The 20,529-nt window shown below is 51.2% G+C and overlaps 1 protein-coding gene across 1 annotated transcript; it reads right to left on the minus strand.

Moving 5' to 3' along the window:
- Positions 1 to 615: 615 nt before the first annotated feature.
- On the minus strand, positions 616 to 11,951 carry CILP (cartilage intermediate layer protein). Its single transcript, XM_004421699.3, has 8 exons — positions 11,873 to 11,951; positions 9,608 to 9,700; positions 8,690 to 8,959; positions 7,277 to 7,456; positions 6,568 to 6,882; positions 5,649 to 5,757; positions 4,788 to 4,945; positions 616 to 2,963 (listed from the first exon to the last, which is right to left on the minus strand). The coding sequence occupies exons 1-8, from the start codon at positions 11,949 to 11,951 to the stop codon at positions 616 to 618; spliced, it is 3,552 nt and encodes a 1,183-aa protein (XP_004421756.2).
- Between the last annotated feature and the right edge of the window lie 8,578 nt (positions 11,952 to 20,529).

The raw sequence follows: 20,529 nt of genomic DNA on the forward strand, positions 1-20,529 counted from the left end.
TGCAGCTGTGGGTATGAGGAGACATTCTTTCTAGACTTGGTAGAGAAACTATGATTACCCTATGTTCAATAGCTTAACATTGAATGTGCACTAGAGTTCCAGATTCAGCAAAGAAATCAATGTTATTTACATTTCAAGTAAAAATATTGTTGTTTATTCCTTTATTTTACCCCCATTGACATGTATGAACTGTGATGGAGGCCTTACTTACGTCCTATGGAGCAATGTCAAGAAATATGCTTTATGTTGGTTATTTGATCTTCAACATCAGATTATCATTATTGTGAAGGTGGGAAAAATCAGGCAAAAAGAAAAGGAAGGACGTTTCCATTGATGGCACTAAATGAAGAATGGTCAAAGCCACAGAGTTTGCCAATAGCCGATTTCTTGTGTTTCTTTTAAAAAACAGAACAAAGGGGCTTTATTTTGCCATTTTGAGGGCTACGTGCCAATCAGTATCACAGGACGAAGACAGTAAAGGCATGAAGAAACAAACAAGCAAATTGCCCCAGAACAGATGTGCTTAAATTAACCGAGTGACAATTTATGCTTCAGTCTCACAATGGCTGTCACGTGAGGTGGGGGGAGAAGAGAAGTACCACAAGACTTAGTTGTTCAGAGGCTGCTGAACCTCAGAGAGGCCACCTCTCTGCGCTGGCGCTGGCCACCCCTACTTGACCGCTGCTGCCTCCTTGAAGGCACTCTTCCTCTGACAGTGCTTGTGGCGGCGGGCTGGGCCGGGGTGCTTTGGAGGTACTGGAAGGCACTCTGGCGGCCCACCTGCCTCTCTACGCAGTTAAAGGTGAGGGCCACTCCAACGTTGCTCTTCATGACTCTGGAGGAGCCGTCAGATGAACCATCGAAGCACCGGCCGAGTGCAATCTCCTTGGCCGTGCGAGGGTCCTGGTCAGTGACAGTGTAGATGCCGTAGTTGTGGCCCAGTGGATCCAGGGGTGCCAGCATGGTGTACTCACTGGTGTCGTTGTTGACTGCCAGTGGTAGGTGGTTGACCAGGTACTCATGTAGCATGGAGTTTACACTAGCTCGACGGCAGCTGCCCTGGGGGATGACCTTCACCAGTGTACGGTCCACACGGTCCTGATCATAGAGCATCCCACTGCACTTGAACTCCAAACAGGCAGATGAGACATTGGGCTGGTCCCTGTCCCGTGTGCTCTTCACATCCCGGATTCCATACAGCTTCCCCACTGTCTGCCGGTGGGTGCCCCCCATGTTGCGGGATCGCACATTCACCTCCAGTGGCCCCACGATCTTCACCTTGATGTAGCAGGCCCTGAACTCCATTGGCTTGGGCCACCATGCCAGGTAGTCTTCAGTCCAGCTCATGGGGTCATCTTCATTGAAGGGGACTGTGTTGTAGTCATACCGATCCCCCTCAATCTGGTAGAAACGGAAGTGGGCCGCACTGGGTGGTGCCTCCTCACATGCCTGGAGGTTCTCAAGGGCATAGATGGGCCCATTGCTTTCCTCAGCTGAATTGGGCCTTGGCTTGGCCATGCTGATCTGGAAAGCTGTCTTCTTAACCCGTGGGTCCTCATGGTCTGTCCGACGGTACTTGAGCTTGTTGAGGTAGGGCTGAGGGACGCCAATTGCATTTGGGTTGAATTTAGGAGAAGACTCCACTGCTTCTAGTTCTTCCCCAGCCAGGCTTGCCAAGACGTAGGCGGAGTAGGCATCAGGGGACTGGTCATCGCAGAAGGCAGGCACACAGGCCCCATTGGGGCCTGTAATGACACTGTCAAAGCGGCCCCAGGCCCTGGGGTTGGACGAGAAGCCAGTCCTGGGCTCCAGGTTGATCACAGACACCACGACCCCCTGGATCTGCTCACTGGGCAAGAACCTCTCACTCCGGTAGGCCCTCACCTTGATAAAGCACCTCCTGCTTTCAGGGACGTCCAGGTTAAAGAGCCTCCTCTCGCGGATCTCCATGTTGCCCACCAGGAAGGTTCTGTCTTCCCTTCTGTTCCGCCTTTGGCTTTCAAATTTGAAGTCATCTTCCTCCTCCCACAGCCCTGTGTCTGGGTTGAGCGACCAGAGTTTCATCATGGGCACATGCTCTGGCATCTTGACTTGCGTCGAGTCGAGGTGGACCTTCACCTTGCCAACATTAAGTGACTCTGAGGTGGCCTCATCTGTGAAGTCCACAGAAAACATGCCGTATGTCCGAAGAGGGAAGGTGTCTCCTTCATCATTGATGAAGTTTAGGTCACTCTGGGCAGCTGTGGCTGTGGCAATATTGCGGGGATCCAGGAAGGTCACACTGGCCTTCACTTTTCCTGTGTAGGGCTCCCCATTCTGCCTGTAGAAACTCTTGGATGGGATCTCCAGCTCACCCATAGGGTCTTCGCCATCCATCTCCCCCAGGGGGATGATGTTGGTCTCCATGGCCTCCAAGATGATGGGCTCTTTCCGCCGAAGCATCTTGATCTCATGGAACACTGCACTTCCCTTCTTGTTGAAGGGCAGCACTTTGGTGGTGTTGACGAACTTCTGCAGCCTATCCACAAATGTGAGCACCAGCCTCTCAGTGTCCTGGGGGACATTGAGGGTGAAAGTGCCCTTGTAGCCAGTCATGCTCACACGGTTGCCTCCCATGTACACATGGCCAAAGCGCATGGGTTCCCCATTGTCAGCGGCGCTGACACGGCCCCGCACGATACTCCGGGTCTCTGTACACCGCTGGCAGCTGCACTTTGTGGCCACCTTGGTGGGCAGCGTGTACCCACTGCACTGGATCTCCCTCTCTTCTGTTTTGGAGATGCCGCAGCAGTTCTCCACAGCATCCCGGCACCTGACCCCATTATCCTGCTGCCCTGCACAGGTCTTGACAGGGCAATGGCCCACATCATAGTAGAAGGAGTTGGTGGCATTCTGGAAGCAATCATGGGGCAGCCGGATAAGGTAGCTCTCAGGGGTTGGGTTGCAAGGAGTCTCATCAGGGGCTGTGGAGGGAAATGGTGTGGATATTAAATGTAAGTTCACATCCTACACAAAGGGCCCCTCAACCTCACCTCTCTGCAGTGGTTTATGGTTTTCAAAGTACTTGCGTATCCATGATCCCAATTCTCACAGAACTCCTCTGAGGGAGATAGAACAGCTATTACTAAACCCATTTAATACATGGGGAAACAGAGTTGGTTGCTGAGACCACTAGAGTAGTGGTTTTCATTGGTGGAATCTTGAAAATTTGTGAGGGTGTTTTGAGTTACCACCAAAATTGAAAGTGCTACCAGCATATAGTGGGCAGGGGGCATTGCTGCTCTGTGTGTTGCGATGCCTGACACTGGTCTGCATAAAGAATTTTTCTGCAACCTGTATGACTTTCACATGTCCCAATAGCTATTCACGTAGGTGGAAAACCTGTTGAAAATTATCAGAGCCTAGTATTTTTTACATGTCTTTGAACATACAATGAATTTTTTAAGAATGCAACTACAATCAAGCTAAGATTGTACTTTGTTTAGCTTGGGACAATACCAAGAATTGTTCCTTATCTCAGAAAAACCATGTACCTACAACAAGATTACCCAAGGAATGTAAACCACAAAATGATACCCCTTATCCATCAGCATTTGTAGCTGTCACATTCATGGTGACTGGATTGCAGTGCATGTCTGACTTCTTGGTTGGCATTCTTGTACCATTATGCCAAAACATTTACATATTGAAATACATACTATTTTGTATTAAAATGATTTTTTAAGGTTTCTCCTTTGTGTTATAGTGAGGGCCATGTGCATATATATTTGGAAATTGTATGTAATTAAGTTCTTATCTATAAATTTAACTTCAGAATAGTAAAAATATTTTTAAAATTTAAAGTATTAAAAATAACTGTGACAAACAGGGCGTGTTGGTATTATGGTTGGGAACCACTGCTGACAGGGCTCCAAGTGCCCTGTGTCCTGTCTGTCCTGAGGTCTGTTGCTCAACATTCTTGGAGTCTGTGAAATATTCCAGAATCCTTCCAATAAATTTTCTCTCCTCTGCCTTTTGTTTGGTTTTGTTTAGGCCAATTACTAAGATATCCTGCTTCTCCCTCACTTTCAAAGTACAGGTTCCTGATTAGCCTTGGCCTCGAGTCTCTCTCCCTCCAGCTCACTTCTTGGAGCCAGCTCTAATCAGGTCACCCTTTCTTGTAAAGCCCCCTTAGTTTTCCCTCTTCTATACCTTTGCTCACTGCTGGTGCCTTGATCTGGAACGCCCGACCTCCATATACACAGTCCCTGGCCATTCTTTAAGAGCAGGGGTTCACAACGTTGCTTGCAAATTAGAATCACCTGAGGGAGCTTTTAAATTGTACATGCCCAGGCCATATCCCAAACCAATGAAATCAAACTCTCTGGGGTAAGACCACGGCATCAATATTTTTAAAAAACTCAACAGGTGACCCCAATGGGCTGCCAAGGCTGAGAACCACTATTTAAGCCCCACTGAAATGCTGCTCCCTCAAGCAGCCATCCGTGGTCACTACCACCTGGGACAGGTGGGAGGTCTCTGTCTCTCATCTATAGAGTCCATGGCCCCTTATCGCCTGTTCTAGCTACATTTCTCTATCTTTACTTATTTGTCTCTTATTTACATTCCTTCACCCTTCTGGAGTGGCAGCTCTGTGAGGTAGGTTTGGGGTCTATGCCATCTTTGTGTCCCGGAGGGCATAACACTATGTTCAGCACAGAAAAGCCCAAGTTTTTACTGCTCAGTTTTACCCAGTGGGGTGTTCCCCAACAGTGGCAGGGGTCCTCCAGGGACCCTGACAGGCTTACCTATGACAGTCAGCTGGGCGACTTTGGACTTCACAGCCCCAGCATCACTCTGGGCCTTGCAGAAGTACTCCCCAGCCTGTTCCCGCTGCACGTTCCTCAGCACCAGCTTGCTCTCGTGCTTGTAGAGAGAGGGATCCAGCAGCGTGCCATTGTGGTACCTGCAAGGGATAGAGAGGCACAGTCTGAGGGGGCAGCGGGAGGGCAAGTATCCTTGGGGACTAGTGCCAGGGGCAAGCAGCCAGGGAGACAGATGGTGCATGGGTCCCTGCAGATGCCAACACCACCTTTGACTCAGCTCATCTGAGAGTACTGACTGGCCTGGGAGTCAAGGGACTTGATTCTGAGTCTCAGCTCCACCACTAACTGGCTATGGATCCTTGGACAAATCATCTCACCTCTCTGAGCTCAGCTTCCTGGCCTATAAAATGGGAGCAATAATTCCTAGCTGACTTCACAGAATTGTTGGGAGGGTCAAACAAGATAATGGCCGTAAAATGTCTGTGAAGGGTAAAGGACTCACAGCCGCCTGGGACTCTGACCTTGTTTGCCTTTGTCAGGGGAAGCAGGGGATGAAAAACCTCGTTCTGTGTCCTGAGGATATGCAAGTCAGGACCCCGAGACCAGAGCTGCTCTGTGGGGACCCCAGCTTTGAGAGGGCAAAGACAGGGCTTGCTGGTTGTCTAGGTGGCCTCAACCCTGCTGGTCCCCACTGGTAAGTGCCAACTTCCGGGATCTGCACCAGGGCCTTACTTATAACTTTATTCTGTGGGTTATTGTTATGATTAATAAGTCCAGACTCAATGCAAGAAAACTCTAGTCTCCAGGAGAAGACTTGGGCAAGGCAGCTGGCAGAATACTCACCAGAAGTACTTGTCTGGACTGGGCTTCCCCGTGGCCTTACAGCACAAAGCCACACTCTGCCCAGCTCTCCGTGCTTTTGTATTGGGGTTCATCACAATGTATGGAGTCTCTGGGACAGAAGATGAGAAATGGTGTTTTGGGTTTTTCTTTGTGACAGATTCTTCAGAGCCTTTTGCCCTCAGGTCCTTTGACATGTGCTAAAATTGTAAGACTTCACATCCTGCCCCCAGCCCCTCTCTAATGGTCCCAATAAGGGAACTGGTCCAGAATGAAGTGCATCCCCTCCACCCCTTCAGCCTGGAAACTGCTCCACGGCCTCTCAAGCAATGTCTGGGTGGGGCAATGGAGAACTAAGGAGACATTGTGCCGGCCAAGATTCCCAAGCCCTGCCACTGGGACAGAGCTGACTACTTTGAACAGTGCGATATGTCTGTTCTGCTGCCTCCATCAGAATTTTCTGGCCATTCTGTACCATTTCTGAATTCCCCCAGCCTCTCTCTCTAAGACCTCCAAGCCTCACACTGTATTGTAATTGACTACGTCAGATAAGGTGGCCAGGGAAGAACTCATACATTTGAGGGAGCAAACCATGCCAATATCTGGGGGAAGAACACTCCAAGCAGAGTATATAGCAAGTACAAAGGCCCTGAGGCAGGAGTGTGCCTGTGTGTTTGAGGAACAGATAGGAGGCCATTGTGGCTGGAATAGAGGGATTCATTGGGGGCTGTCAGAGGGGAGGGTAACAGGAGAGGAGAGCAGAGAAGTAATGAGGGTGCCAAATGATATTGGGCCTTGTGGGTCATGGTAAGGATTTTGAGTTTTACTCTGGGCAAGCTGGGAAGCCAGCTCTTAGCACTGTAATCCCTTTATTTAAAAGTCCAGCCTTCCTCCCCAGCCCTAACCCAGAGAACTTAAGTACCTGCCCTCTTGAACTCCGCATTAATGGTGACTGCCTTCAAGCTAGTCTTGGGCATTGTGAGCACGATGGGGGCAAACTTGGCCTTTGTGATCTTCAGGATGCTTTTGCCATCGGGGCACAAGCCAGGGACTCGGAACCTCCCACTGCTGTCTGTCTGGGTCAGTGGCTTAGGCATTTTTGTCAACAGATAGACAGTGGCCCCTGAGGCTGGGGCACCCCCAGGGAGGGAGACAGCCCCACGCAGCACGAAGTCCTGGCACATGCAGGCATCACAGTCAGCATTCACTTGGCCCATGGGGCAGGTCAGGTCACAGGCTGTGGAAGAAGGGGCCACATCAGGAGGACTTATATGGATTCTGGCCCTCCTTCAGCCACATCCCAGCCTGTGGACTTACATATGCTTCCCCTCCTCCTTAGGCTTTTGTTATCCTTCCTTATCAGCCCTCATGACTAATTCCTACTCATCCTTGAAGACTTAGCTTGGGACACCTCCTCTAGGAAGCCTTCCTTTATTCCCCTAAGCTATGATAATTAACCCTGCTCTGTGCTCCCACATTATCCTCTATATCCCCCATCAGAGCACATAATAGATGCTCAGTTATTACTTGAATGAATGGCTGAATCCATCTCAGTCTGACCCTCCAACCTATTCTAGGCTGCTTCAGCCTCAGCCCCACGCCCTGCCCAGTACCAAGAGCAAGGGTAGTACCTGAACAGGCCTGGTCCATGCAGTGCCGGCCCTGCTCAGCGGCCTCACTGCACAGTGACACCGTCTCCGCCAAGCAGGTGCGCGTGCGGGTCTGGACGCCGGTGTGACCACAGGGAGCAGAACACTTGCTCCAGGGAGACCACGGGCTCCAAATGCGCTCTGTGTCTCGGCGCAGGGACCCTGCAAAGCATGATCAGCAGATGGTCTGACTTCTCTCTCAAGGGGACTCTGTCAGGAAATCTGACGTGAGGCTGTTTTTTCTCACAGAGACAGGGTTTACATCATAGATGTCATTGATATTTATATTTACTGCAATGAGTTTTCCAACAGATAGAAGTCAAGAGTTTTGAGGAAGTGGTATCTCTCATTTGTACAAAGGTACCATGTGGGCTAGGGATGGCCCCGAGAGGGACTTGTTGGCCAGGCCCTGGGACTTTGATGTGCTGTCCTAGGATGTGCAGGCATAGCACCATCTTCCCTTTCTACCAGTGTGGAAACAGCCACGTGCTCCTGTGGAAGGGCTCCCTGTAAAGTCAGGGCCTTTGACCTCAGTAACTCAGACATCAAGCCCCCTTCTGCCCACCCTCCTCACCTCTGGACTGACACCTGTGTGCAAGAATTTAGGCCTCAGACCTGGCCCAGGAGACCTTGCACAGCCTGAGCTCCCACCCCAGATGACCACCACTGCCACCTGGGCCTGCAGGGTCAGGCTGTGTGCGCTGGCGGAATTCTAAAAGGGGAGGGTGCCCACCCAAGAAGTGGGCAGGCCTGCAGTTGGCTCCGTAATTATCCAGGGTGGGGAGGGAGGATGTAAAGAGCATGAACTCGTGGACTCCACAAAAACAGACATGGGTTTAAATCCCAGCTCGCTACTTAGCAGCTGTGTATCCTAACCTCTCTGAACCTGGAGTGACTTGTCAAAATAGAGATTCCTCCTGCCAGTTGTAAAGATCGAGTAATATAGATAATTAGCACAGTGCCTGGCACATAGGAACTATCACAGAAATCAACACTTAGTGCGCATTCACCTGGTTTAAGCCCTCTACATTCATTATCTTATTTAATCTTCATAAAAACCCTTCTGATATTACCCCTGTTCTACATGTGAGAAACCTGAGGCTCAAGGAGCTTCAGAAAATTTGCTTGAGGAACACAGTACAGCTGATAGGCCAGGGATGTGATCTTCACCACCAAGCCACAGGTACTCAATGAAGTAGATGCAATGGAGAGCACCCATAAACACAGAACACCTTTGGGAAGATTATGGCTCTCTTGACACTAGTGGCTTATTATTAGGGGGTTGAAACGTGTGTATATGTGTGATATCCAGCATTCCCGTGGCAGAGGCAGGTCCTGGCCTCTCCCTGTGCTATGGCTGGTGGGAGGTAGGGGGTGGGGGCCGTTTAGGCTCACCTGGCGGGCAGAGGAAGCGCACGGTGTAATTGGAGCAGTTCTGGCCGGGCCGCTGCTCCCTGTTGAGGCACCAGAAGCCCTCACGGGGACTGCCATGGACCACCTGGCCAGTGCTGCCTGCAGGCCTCCAGTCAGTAGTGCGAGCCTCAAGCCGCAGGGGCCGAGCACACACACGGTCTCCATAGTAGAAGTGAATAGCATCCAGCCGCTCGTAGTCACCCTTCCCACTTGGGTGGTCAATGTTGAACCATGTTGTCCACTCACCAGGAACTGAGAGATAGAGCCAGGCTGAAGAGGAGCTAGGCCCTGGAGCCCCAGGTGAGCTCCCCTTCCCCTTTCCTGCTCAACTCCTGGCAGTCATCTCTCATACCTCTCACCTACCCCCACACTGGTCTCAGGCCCTGTTGCATCTCCCTCTCCAGCACCTCTCCCATCTCTTACCCTTCTGCACCCCCCGCTGCCAAGGGCTCCATTAAAGCTCTCAGCAGCCTGGCTGTACCATGTCAGTAACTTCCTACCTGGTCTCTCTTCCTCGAGGTTCCCCCTGACCTGATCCCCGCCCCTCCTCAACACTGTCATGGTGAGCTTTCTTCATGTGGCTTGCCCACAAGACTCCCAGCGTTAACTCCCTTAGCCAGGCATTCAGGGTGCTGGTGAGCTGGCTCCTGCGATCTCTCCATCCTCATCTTCCCCTCTCTCTCCCTACCAGTCTGTGCTCTGGCTCCAGCAATTCCTGGAATATATCAGGCAGCTTCATGATTCTGAACTGTCCTATATACTAGGACTGTCTGCCTGGACAGAGATGTAGGCCAAATAAAATGATGTAGGCCTTGTAAAAGAGAGTTGCCATGGAACCCTGACATTGTGCCCAAGCTCAGTAAAGACTGCTGACCCCTCCCTGCCCCCGCCACAACTCACTCTCCAGGGGGTCAGCAGGCTTGGCGAAGACGCTGAGGGTCCTCTTCCCAGGCTGGACTCTTCTCACTGACTGAATGAGCATCGTCTGCCTCCCTGAGGGCCAGCAGGAGAAGTGAGAGGCCAGAACTGGTCCTGCTACCAGCCTCTCAAAATGCAAGGAAGTAGTGTGATGTGGTAGATGGAGCACAAGCACTGGACGTAGGTTCAAATCTCCACTCTGCCACTTACTGGCTGTGCAACCTCACAAAAGCTTTATTCCTCTAAATCTATTTCCCCACAAAATAGGGCTGCACTAATAATCACTACAGCATAGGGCATATTCAGCGTGCAGGGACCTGGCATGTAGTGCGTGCTCAACAAATGGTAGTTCTCTTTTTGCTCTTATTCTAGAAATGATCATTAGATGCTGCTGAGCAGCCGGTGAGCAGGGGCTCCTACATTAGGGTCTGGGCCTGTCCTTCTTGGCAGAATGGAGCCTTATTTTCCTCATCTACAAAATGGAGATATTAATTCCCACCTCACAGGGTGGTCCAGTTGGCATGAGGATTCCATGAGGTAACACAAATAAACATGTCTGAAGTGTAGGGGGATGGAGAGCGTGAGCTCCAGAGGCTCTGCCACTTCCCAACTGTGTGACCTGGGGCCAGATACTTAATTCATCTGGCCCCTATTCCCTCATCATAAAACGAGGATAATAATAGTTTCTGCCACAGAGGATTGTGGGGATTAGATAAGCTCATTCATAAAATCCACTTAGAACAATTTCTAGCACATAGTATTTGCTGAATAAGTGGTAGCAACTCCTTGTAGCTCAATGCCTGGACAATAGACATCCATTTCCCTTCCTTTGGCAAAGTTTGGCTTTGGGAGTCCACCTTCCCCAGAGGTCTCATATGGCCTAATTGGGGTAACGGTCCTCTATTTCCTGACCCCAGGGTGGCAGGGTCTGCCTAAGGATGGGTACAGGGTCCTCGGGCCACAGGCAGCTTCCAGCCCCACCCCACTTGAGGCTGGGTTGGGGGCTCCAGAATGGGAAGGAGAGAGGAGAGCAGGGGGCTGCAAAAGCTTTGAAAGGCAATTAACTCTCACGTGAGGAGCCAAATCAGAATGCTCTATGCTGCTTAATTGGGGTGATAGGAGCTCTTTTAATCAAACTAATCTGATTTCCCCTCAGATGGTTGAATGTTAATCATCTTCACAAACAGCAGCTGTCAGGATGGAAAGAGCAAGGCGGGAGGTGGGCACACACTGGGTTTGGCAAGAGGCTGAGACAGCCTTTGTTCCTGTATCTGAGGTCACAAAGCCTGCCGTGAGTGCAGTTTTAAAAGAGGGTTTTGAGCATTTTTTGCTTTACCTGAGTTTGTGGGTAGAAATCAGGAGAGGAAGGGGAGGTGGGAGAGAATATACAGGGTAATACTGGGAGCTCTGATGCTTAGATGCCTCGGGGAGTCCACCAGGCAAATTCTCTCTACTTGTTCATTAGAAAACTCAGTGTCTCCAGAGGATGGGGTCAGAGGACAAGGAGACCAGAAGGGGTTTTGGTGTCTGTGAAATTTGGCTGCAGGATCTAAATGATCCTAAATGAAAGTTCATTTCCTTTCTAAATGAAACTGAGCTTTAGACCAGAAGAATTTTCATGAAACCCCAAACCCGCTTCTGAGAACTCAGTGATCCCTGTGATTCCCTTTTGCTTTGTCTGCCTTGAAGCTCAGAGCTAACTTTAGCACTTAGGGGCGATAACCCTCTTATCTTTTTTTCCTCCCTCTGAATGACAGCTTATCCCTCTCCTCATTTAAAAGATTCTGTTCTGGGGGCCAGCCCGGTGGCATAGTGATTAAGTTCGCGTGCTCCACTTTGGCGTCCCAGGGGTCTCAGGTTCGGATCCTGGGCAAGGGCATATGCACCACTCATCAAGCCATGCTGTGGCGGCATCCCATATACAAAATAGAGGAAGATGGGCACAGATGTTAGCTCAGGGCCAATCTTCCTCAGCAAAAAGAGGAAGATTGGCAACAGATGTTAGCTCATGGCCAATCTCTCTCGCCAAAAATAAAGATTCTGTTTTGTGAGTTTTAGTATTGGGAACTATCTCAAATCCTTTGGGAAAACAAGCAGGGTATAAATTATGAGTGAGTCTATAAACCAGCCTCAGGTCTTAAGGCCATTGCTGTGGCTTAAGGCAGATGCATAGTTGAGTCCCAGACCAGATATGACTTCACTATGGCAAGTGGGGGATTTGGGAGATAGCAAATACTTAGCCTGTACCCAACACAGGGGTGAACTCCAGGACCAGGAAGAAGAACACCCAGGCTTTGGTCCCCACCATCTTTCCCCCAGGCCCCATGGGGAACGTGACAGGAGGTGGGTGAGGGTGCTTCACAGAGTCGGGTCGTCCCTGGAACGTGGTCCCCTGGGAAGTTTCTCAGATTCAATGACCTGCAAAGAAACAAAGCTTGTCAGGTTCCACATTTCTAAGTCACCTCTTATGGCTTGAGCAGAACTATTTCTTGACTTGTCAATGGTGGAAGGGTAGACAGAATGAAGTCTTGTAGGAGGTGACACCTGCCCAAGTTGTGAATCCAGGCAGCTTGGGAGAGGCAGAGGCTCAGAATCTGAGTTCAGATGAGGCAGACTTGGATTCAAACCATGGGTCCAGGTGCCAGGGCCCCACATCGAGATGGGGCACAAGGGAGAAATAGGAGCGAGGTGTTCCCTTGCCAATGAGGAGGGGCCTGGTCTCACTCCCAGCAGCCTCTCAGTGACTCATTAACCACTTGAAGACCTGGGCTTGGGGCCATGCTTTGCTACCCTTTGGTGGGGGTCACACTCTCGCACAAAGGGGCTACATATTAAGGCCGTGCAGCGCCAGCCCCAACAACAGTGGCCTCTCACAGGGCAGGCAAGGTGGAGGGTGCAGATGATTCAGACACACCACCTCCGTGAACACATTCCCAGATGTGCACTGGCTGCAGCTGGAACACATTTCTGGCCTGTTTGTTTGGGGCCTGGCTGGGAGTTACACAGCCAGGAGCCCGCTGAAGGAAATCAGAGGGGACGTATTGTGCAAGGCTGGGGCTGCCCAATAACTGCTGACTGTGGGCTCGGGGCTGCAGGAACGGGGAGAGGAAAGCAGGCCTGGCAGTAAGGACAAGGGCCCATGGAGCAGGGCCTAGGCTCCTGCTCATTTTTCTCTCGCCCCAGAGCTCTGGCCAGCCCAGAATCTGAACAGTTCCTGGAGATTCAAAAGTAGTTCCTTTCAACCTCCAAAATCCAGGGTGTGGTGGGAAAGGGGAGAGTCTTCCTTTCTGGAAAAAAAATTCAAAATTACTTGGCTGTCCCCGGGGAAGAACAGACCAATCCCACATTGCAGACCATCTAGCTCTAAGCCCACTCACCCCACCACCACCTGTCTCTCAGCCCAGAGAACAGAGACAAGGGAGTCCCCAAGGTCTCCAGCTCTTGGCGTATCTTACCGCAAGCTCCCAGGCTCTGAGCAGAGAGCTGAGCGCTCCGCAGGCCTGCTCAGCATTCAGTCTGAGACTGCTCCAAGACTGTCTGGGAGGCCAAGGTGGCCTGAGGCACCTTGTGGAAAAACCATTTCCCATCTGGCAGCCCACGGAAGTTTCCTCAGTATGCTCTGCTGGTCAGTCTCCCCATCCCACACCCCTCAGAACTCTCGGACAAAGCAGACTGGCTGACCGCAGGAAAGAAGCAGGGCGCCCAGAGGTACAGAGACCTTGATTGGGGCCATTGGAGGGTCCCTGACCTCAGGTGGGGGAGGGAGAGGCCTTGGCCAATGGGAGAATAGAGAGAACTCCAAAGCAGAAAGGGGAGTCTTCTCTGGGGGAGATGAGGGTGGTCAGGGGAGGACAGGAGTAGCTGAGCAGGCAGCGGGGTGCAGGAATGGGGTGAGGAGACTGGGAGTGGAACTCACCGTGTCCTGAGCGGGACTCCTCAGCTGGGGGGTCCAAGTCTTCGTCTCTCCAGCGGTCCAGCCGCAGGGCCTTATATAGCACAGCTGGTGGCTCAGCCTGTGGCAGTGTGCCACGGGAAGCGGCAGCGAAACCAGATCTGAGCATGAGGAGGCTCGGCCTCCCGCTCCCCTCCCCACATCCCCTGCAGCTCCCAGAGGCCAGGATTTCACTTCCAGATCCTTAGGGGGAGATGCCGCAGGGCCTGGTGATGGACCAGGTGGGCAGCTGCCTGGGGCTCCACAGAACAGAGAGACGGTGGGGAGCTGGGGTGGGCACTGGGAGCAGCCCAGGGGAGAGGCCAAGGGGAATTCTACATCTGGGCAGCGTTTCATGGTTCAGGGTATGGTGTGCTCTTGCCTAGGCTTTGCTTGCTGATCCCCCACATTCCCCTGGCCCTGGCCCGCCCATGCAGAGAAAGAATTTTGCTGGTTTTAGCACATACTCCAAACTCTCTTAGGCACACAGGCCACCTGGCCTTTCAGCTGAGGGTGCCTGGTCTGAGTTGGACAACTGCTTATTTTCTCTGGCCTCTGAGGGAGCACTCAGAGAAACTCAGAAGGGACAAGGGACAAAGGAATTATAGGGCACAAGATGTCACCTGGTGAGAACAGTTCTTCCCTGCCCCTACCTACTGCCATCTGGGTGCCTGTCTGTGCCCATTGGACCCCAGACCCCCTGCACGTGGACTCTCTGAGACCCCTCCAGCCGCTCATATATGTGCGTGTGAGTATGTATCTGACTTCGGGTATGGGCTCCCACCAGCATGTGAACAGCAGCCTTACCCACAGGTGGTAGAAGCAGCTGCTTGTGCTTCGGGACTTCCCCCGCCTCCCCCTCAGCATGAGTTGGCCTGTGTCTCAGGCCGTGGTTCTATAATTTTAGCATGCATTAGAATCCCCTGGAAGGCTTTTTAGAACACGGATTGCTGGGCCCATACCCAGAGTTTCTGATTCAGCCAGTCTGAGGTGAGGCCCAAGACTCTGCATTTCTAACAAGCTCCCAGGTGATGTTGAGGCTGCTGGTTCATGGACCACACAAGGATAGAGTCCCAGTTGGAAGCAGAAGATGGAGAGGGGGGTGTACTAGCCCACCCACAGGAGCTGCCGGGCCTGCCTCATGTCCCAGGCTCATCCAGCCTGGCCTGGGCTTCCTGCCTCATGCCAGGGCCTAGAGATGGAGGCCTGGCGCCTGTGGCCCTCCACACCAGCATCAGCTCGCTCTTTCCACACACTCTTATTGAGCTCCTATATGGAGCAGGCTGTAAGCTGGGCACTGGGAGGCCACAAAGGAGGAGACATGTCCTTGCACTGAGAGAAAAGAGCCTCACGTGGAAATGATCTGACAGCGCAGCAATGCAGAGCCTCATCCAGAGAGCTGTGGGTGTGCTTGTGTGTGTGTCTATGTATATGCTGTATACATCTGTCTTTCTCTCCGTGTGTGAGTACATGCTTGTGCACATGAGTAAGCAGGCTATTAGGAGCTCTTTTTCTCCTGAGAATTGCCCTGGATAGGCCCTGATGGCGGAGCGGATGGGAGTGGAGAAAGGATGTTGAGCAGCAACAGCCCCCAAGCAGAACTGGGGCACAGCTCTGGTTTGCTTTCTATTTAGGAGCCTGGTCTCCCTCCTGGCCCCCAGCTCTTGGCCCATAGAGCCTGTAGCCAGCCCCAGTGTGGTCCGGTTTGTTGTCAAAGCCAAGCCATTATGCAGCTTCAGCCATGGCTTTGAAGGCAGAGTCTGAGCTGAGTGAAGCCCGTGAGAACCCTGCTGGTGCAAGGACAGACAGACAGACAGACAGACAGAGGCTGAGTCACAATAGCCAGATCAAAGGATAGGAGAAAAATAGGAACTTGGGAGTCAAAAGCCTAGTCCTGGCTCTGTTGCTGATTCTGATGTGTTACCTTGGACAAGCAACTACCCAAGTGACCTTGGGCCTCAGTGTCCCCACCTGTGCAACAGGAGTTTGTCTGAGTGAACTCTGAGGCCCCCACCAGCTCTTGTGAGGTTTGATAAGATGCTGACAACAAACACTGCAGGAAGGAGAGAAAGAAAGGAATGACAGCTCCAAGGAGTCTGGCCAGGGGTCAAGAGGGAGCCTAGAGAAGCAAAGGGACCACCGAGGCTGGATTAGGAAAGCAGGGTAGCCAGGAAAGGAAGGTAGGGGGAGGTAAACCAGAGGACCCGAGGTCAGCGTCAGAGTAATCAGCCGATTGCTCTCCAAGACCTCCAGGGTGTATGAAAGGGGACTCCCCTGCCTCCCAGTTGCACCCCTCTCTACTTTCTGTGATGGGAGGCAGGGTACCCTATGGGGTGAGAGTTTGGCAAAGTGGAGCCCTTTAGGCCACAATTCCTGCCTGGGTCTCCTTGCTTGACCGGGCACGCACACAGAGGTCCCCTCACTTACCTAGCCCCAAGTGGCTGGTGGGTGTTTTCATGGTTGGCACAGGGCTGAGGGACTGTGAGCTAGGATCCCTGGGTTCCGATTCCATCCCTGCCATTTGTGTCCCTCTAGCTCATCTCCTCCCACCCCGTCAAAGAATCCTTTCCTGTCCCCAAGTGGGACTGAGCTGTGAGCTGCTCAGGGCTAGATTGGGGGAATCTGAGCCTACCCCCACACTCTCCTCCCAGGATTCCTTTGAGGGAGAAGCTGCTGCTCTCATCAGCCAGGACCCCAGAATAGACAGGGCTTGGGAGGCAGCCACAGATCCAGACAGTCCAGGGCCTGGCCTGGATGGGTCAGCCCCAGCCATAAGTGGCCATTTGGGGCTTCTGCAGGCCAGGCTAGTCTGCAGCAGCTCCAAGCCCCTGCTTGGAACACACTGGAAAGCCATCAATCACCCCCACCCCTGTCCAGGGGATTGGGGGTTTGGAGCCCAGTTTAGCCAGGCCATCTGTGACCCAAGCCTATGGCCAGGGGTCCCCACCCTGCTGAGGGGAAAGGAGCTCGGGAACACTGGGAGGGGTCTGACCTGATGCTGGTGGTTCCAGAGGAAGGTGCTTTCTCTCTAACACTCTGCCTGACCACCTCTCCCATGCTCCCATTGTCACACCCCTGTGGCCTGAGGAGGCTTTGCAGGCGTAGCTAGGGACAAGCAGCTGATGCTCCCTGGGGACTGGAGGACTTGACTACAGCTCTAAGTGACCATCAGGGTCTGCTGACCCAGTACCGGGGAGCCCAGAGACCTGGAGTCCAGGGTAGTGGGAGGGCTCACTGTCTTTTTCTGTCCTGGGTACAGTCTGTCACTGTTCCACCTCTGTGCCTTTATAGATTTATTCCTCAGCTTCCCCTCTTGAAACAGCCCTTCCTCCTCACCGATGTGAATGTCCCTATCTTTCAAAGCCCCATCTCAGTTTCCTCCCTCCTACCCTTGATTTTCCTTCTTGGGTCTCAGATAATAACGTTCAGTCACATGAGGATGTCACTCTGTAATTTACAAAGCACATTCATGGTCATCCTCTCATCTTCAGCCTCACCAGGGATGATCACACCCATTTTACAGAGGAAAAACCGAGGCTCAGAGAGGTGAAATCACTCAGACTTGAACTCGAAGTTGCCCCTGGGAACCAGTTGCATGAGTGAACCCAGGTAAGACCAGCAGAGGAATGGCCCAGCCAACCCATAGAGTCATGAGAAATAAGAAATCATTGTTGTAAGCCCCTGAGTTTTAGAGTGGTTTGTTATGCTGCAATAGACAACTGATACACACACTAAGAGTATAAGCTCTTTCAGTTGCAAGTGACAAAAGCACAGTTCAGATTGGTTTAAGCAGAAAAGGAATCTGATGGTTCTCATAACTGAAGTCCTGGGGAAAATTGGATCCAGGTACTCAGATAACATCGTCATATCTCAACTGCTTCCTTTGAGATGGCTTTATTCTCAGTGAGGGTATAGCAGTCTGTATTTTCCAAAGATGGCTGCAACAATAGCTCTCATTGCACATGTTCTTGTACAATGTGACTGCACCATTCTACTATCAAGAGGTAGAATCTAATTTCCCTCCACTTGAATCTGAGCTGGCCTATGACTTGCTTGTAACCAAGAATGAGGTGGACTTGTAAGACTAGGTCAGTAAAGGTCAAGCAGCTTCCAGTTGAATCTCCTGGGACATTCGCTCTGGGGAAAGCCAGCTGCCATATAAGAAGGCTACCTACCCTGAGACCACCATACTGGAAAGGCCTGGTGTAGATGTTCTGGTCAGTAGTTCCAGCTGAGCCCAGCCTTCCAGCCCTCACCACCAGGCACCAAACATGTGAGTGTAGCTGTCTTAGACCCTCCAGACCCGACCAGCCCATCTACCAGTTGAGTGCTGCTGAGTGGCCTCAATCGATGCTACGAAATGCAGAATTGCCCACTCAAGGCCTATATGAAATCCCAACCTACGGAATCCACGAAATATAATAAAATCATTGTCATTTAAGCCACTAAGACTTGGGGTAGGTTGTTACACAGCAACAGTAACTGGACCAGAAGCTGTTCCCATGTAGGATCTCCCAGAAGCTCCATGGTTCCCTCCTAGCACATCTCAAATCTCCAGTGGAAAGAGAGTGTCTCTTTCCCAATTATTCCAGCAAAAGTACTGGGAAAGGCTCTCCTTGGCCCCTTCCTGATTCAGTCCCTGTAACCATGGGATGGAAAGCTCTGCTAAGCCCACTTCTGGAACCAGTGGTAGATCAACCCCACTGGGATCACAGGGACTGAACTTTCCCTAAGGAAAATTGTGATGCCTACTAAAAACACAACCACAAACACGAGCACCTCTTTCCTAATAATAGTCGACCTGAGAGGTCTAACTATTGACTTTGATATCAGGAGTTGAGTCTTGATATCAAGAGACCGCTTTAACCTCCGACCACTGTCAACCTCAGAGTTTACCCTCCCTTTGTTCTGTTGCAAACCCACCCATGTATGACTCCTCCCCACCTTGTAACCAAATCAATACATCCCAAAAGAGTTGAGCAAAACTGAACAACTGTAATAACAACTCCAGCTTAGAAAATGGAAGAAAAAGATAGAAACCTTCAGAACCGTGCATGCCACACTGGTTGCTGCACACAATGCAGTCTGCGGGTCAGCACCTGGTCTTGTAGGGTGTGCTTACTCCACACAGGTTGTAGGTAGGAGCAGATTCCCTGATAATGGGCCATGGGCCTGGCAGATACCCCAAAACATGTCCAGTAGAGCCCTCCACCTTGCATAATATGCTTATTGTGGTCATCACACAATGCTCCTCGAGCTTAAAAAAAGAGTCATCTCACTGTCTCTATAGTGTATTCAGCATAGTCACAGACTTATGTTCACACCCAGCATCCCTAGTGTTCACCCTGGTTACCACAATGTATTCACACCCCCAGAGGCCCCAGTGTGTTCACCACTGACTGTGAGATTCCTGCTATATCGCCATGATGTTCACCTAGCTTGCCATGGTGTGCTCATAGCCACCAGAGTGTCTTCACCACACTTTTATAGTTTGCTCACACCCAGTGACATTGTAATATTTACTGCACAAACCAGTGAGTTCGTATTCTCTATGTGGACATCATAGTGTCCCCATGGTGCCCCCTATATATCTCAGGAATATCCACATTCATGATTTTGCGTAGGATTAGGGGTACACACTTACCAGAGTGTCATCTCAAGAGTGTTCACACTCCCCTCCCCTGACTAGTTGCATTCTACATGATGTGTTTGCCCTGGTTGTTCATCAAGCTCGCCCTGGTGCATCTACCAGACTCTGCTGCTTGCTTCCCATGCCCCAAGGCCTCTTTTCATGACTCCCCCAAAAGGCCCCAGGTGGCTCTGGGTGTGGTGCAGCTTCAGCTCTGACCAAGATGCTGGCAGCCCAGAAGAGCCGGCCCCAGTGATGGAGGCGGCCTTGCTCAGGGATGAGGTGAGGCAGATACGGAGTAGCTGTCCTCCCTGGCTGCATGTTCCCAGGCCACGTGGCTGTTTTATGGGCCAGAGCTGTGGAAATTTGAATGTGAGGAGCTTCCCTCTTCCCAAGCAGAAACTTTCGCCCACACAGCACCTGGGCTGTAAGGATTTGGGACTCCAGATGGCCAGGGTGAGCAGGCAGGGAAGCGGAAATGGAGGTTAGAAAGGCCTTGGTGAGCAGGCTTAGCCTGATGGGGTGGGACAGAGGGAGAGAGTCAGACACGTGGGCTCGCAGAGAGACCATTCTTAGTGCATTGGCCTTTTGTTCCAAGAAGCAAGGCAGTGCTCAGGGTGGCTGAATCGGGGCATTTTTTTCCCCAGGAGAATAAGACCTTGGAGGACAGGATGTTAGACAGTGAAAGGGAAGGCAAAGAAAGGGAAGAAGGAATTTGAATCCCACCCCCCATTTTTAAAAATTGAAGGGCAATTTTCATACTGTAAGATTCACCCTTTTGAGCGTACAGTTCTATGATTTTTGACAAGTGCAAACAATCGTGTAACTACCAGCACAATCAAGATATAAAATATTTCCATCGCCTCAGAAGTTCCCTTTGGAGTCAACCCCTCCCTCCATCCCCAGCTGCTGGCAACCACTGACCTGTTTTCTTTCCCTGTAGTTTTGCCTTTTCAATAATGTCATACAAATGGAATCCTTTGGTATGAGTCTTTTACGTCTGCTTTCTTTCACTTAGTATAATCATCTATGCTGTTGCATGAGTCAAGAGTTCGTTCCTTTTTATTGCTGAGTAGTATTCCATTGTATGGCTATACCACAGATTATTTACCCGTTCACCAGCTGAGGGACATGTGGGTTGTCTCCAGTTTTTAGCAATTACATTTTAGCTATAAATATTTGTGTACAGACTTCTTTGTAAACATGTTTTTCATTTCTTTGGGGAGTGGGATTGCTGGGTTATATGTTAAGTGTATGTTTAACTTTATAAGAAACTGTCAAACTGTGTTCCAGAGAGATTGTACCGTTTCCATTCCTACCAGCAATGTAGGAGAGTTCCAGTTG

The sequence above is a fragment of the Ceratotherium simum genome, chromosome 3 (assembly GCF_057802395.1).
Source record: "Ceratotherium simum simum isolate JZ-2026a chromosome 3, ASM5780239v1, whole genome shotgun sequence".
In the NCBI taxonomy this organism is placed as follows: Eukaryota; Metazoa; Chordata; class Mammalia; order Perissodactyla; family Rhinocerotidae; genus Ceratotherium; species Ceratotherium simum.

Bases quoted from the DNA above. Each gene is read 5' to 3' on its own strand.
- CILP (XM_004421699.3), bottom strand. From the start codon at position 11,951: ATGGGGCCTGGGGGAAAGATGGTGGGGACCAAAGCCTGGGTGTTCTTC. The intron at 7,457-8,689 runs GTGAGCCTAAAC...CATGCTTTGCAG, and splicing joins GCGCTTCCTCTGCCCGCCAG to GGTCCCTGCGCCGAGACACA. The intron at 2,964-4,787 runs GTAAGCCTGTCA...TTCCCTCCACAG, and splicing joins CGCCCAGCTGACTGTCATAG to CCCCTGATGAGACTCCTTGC.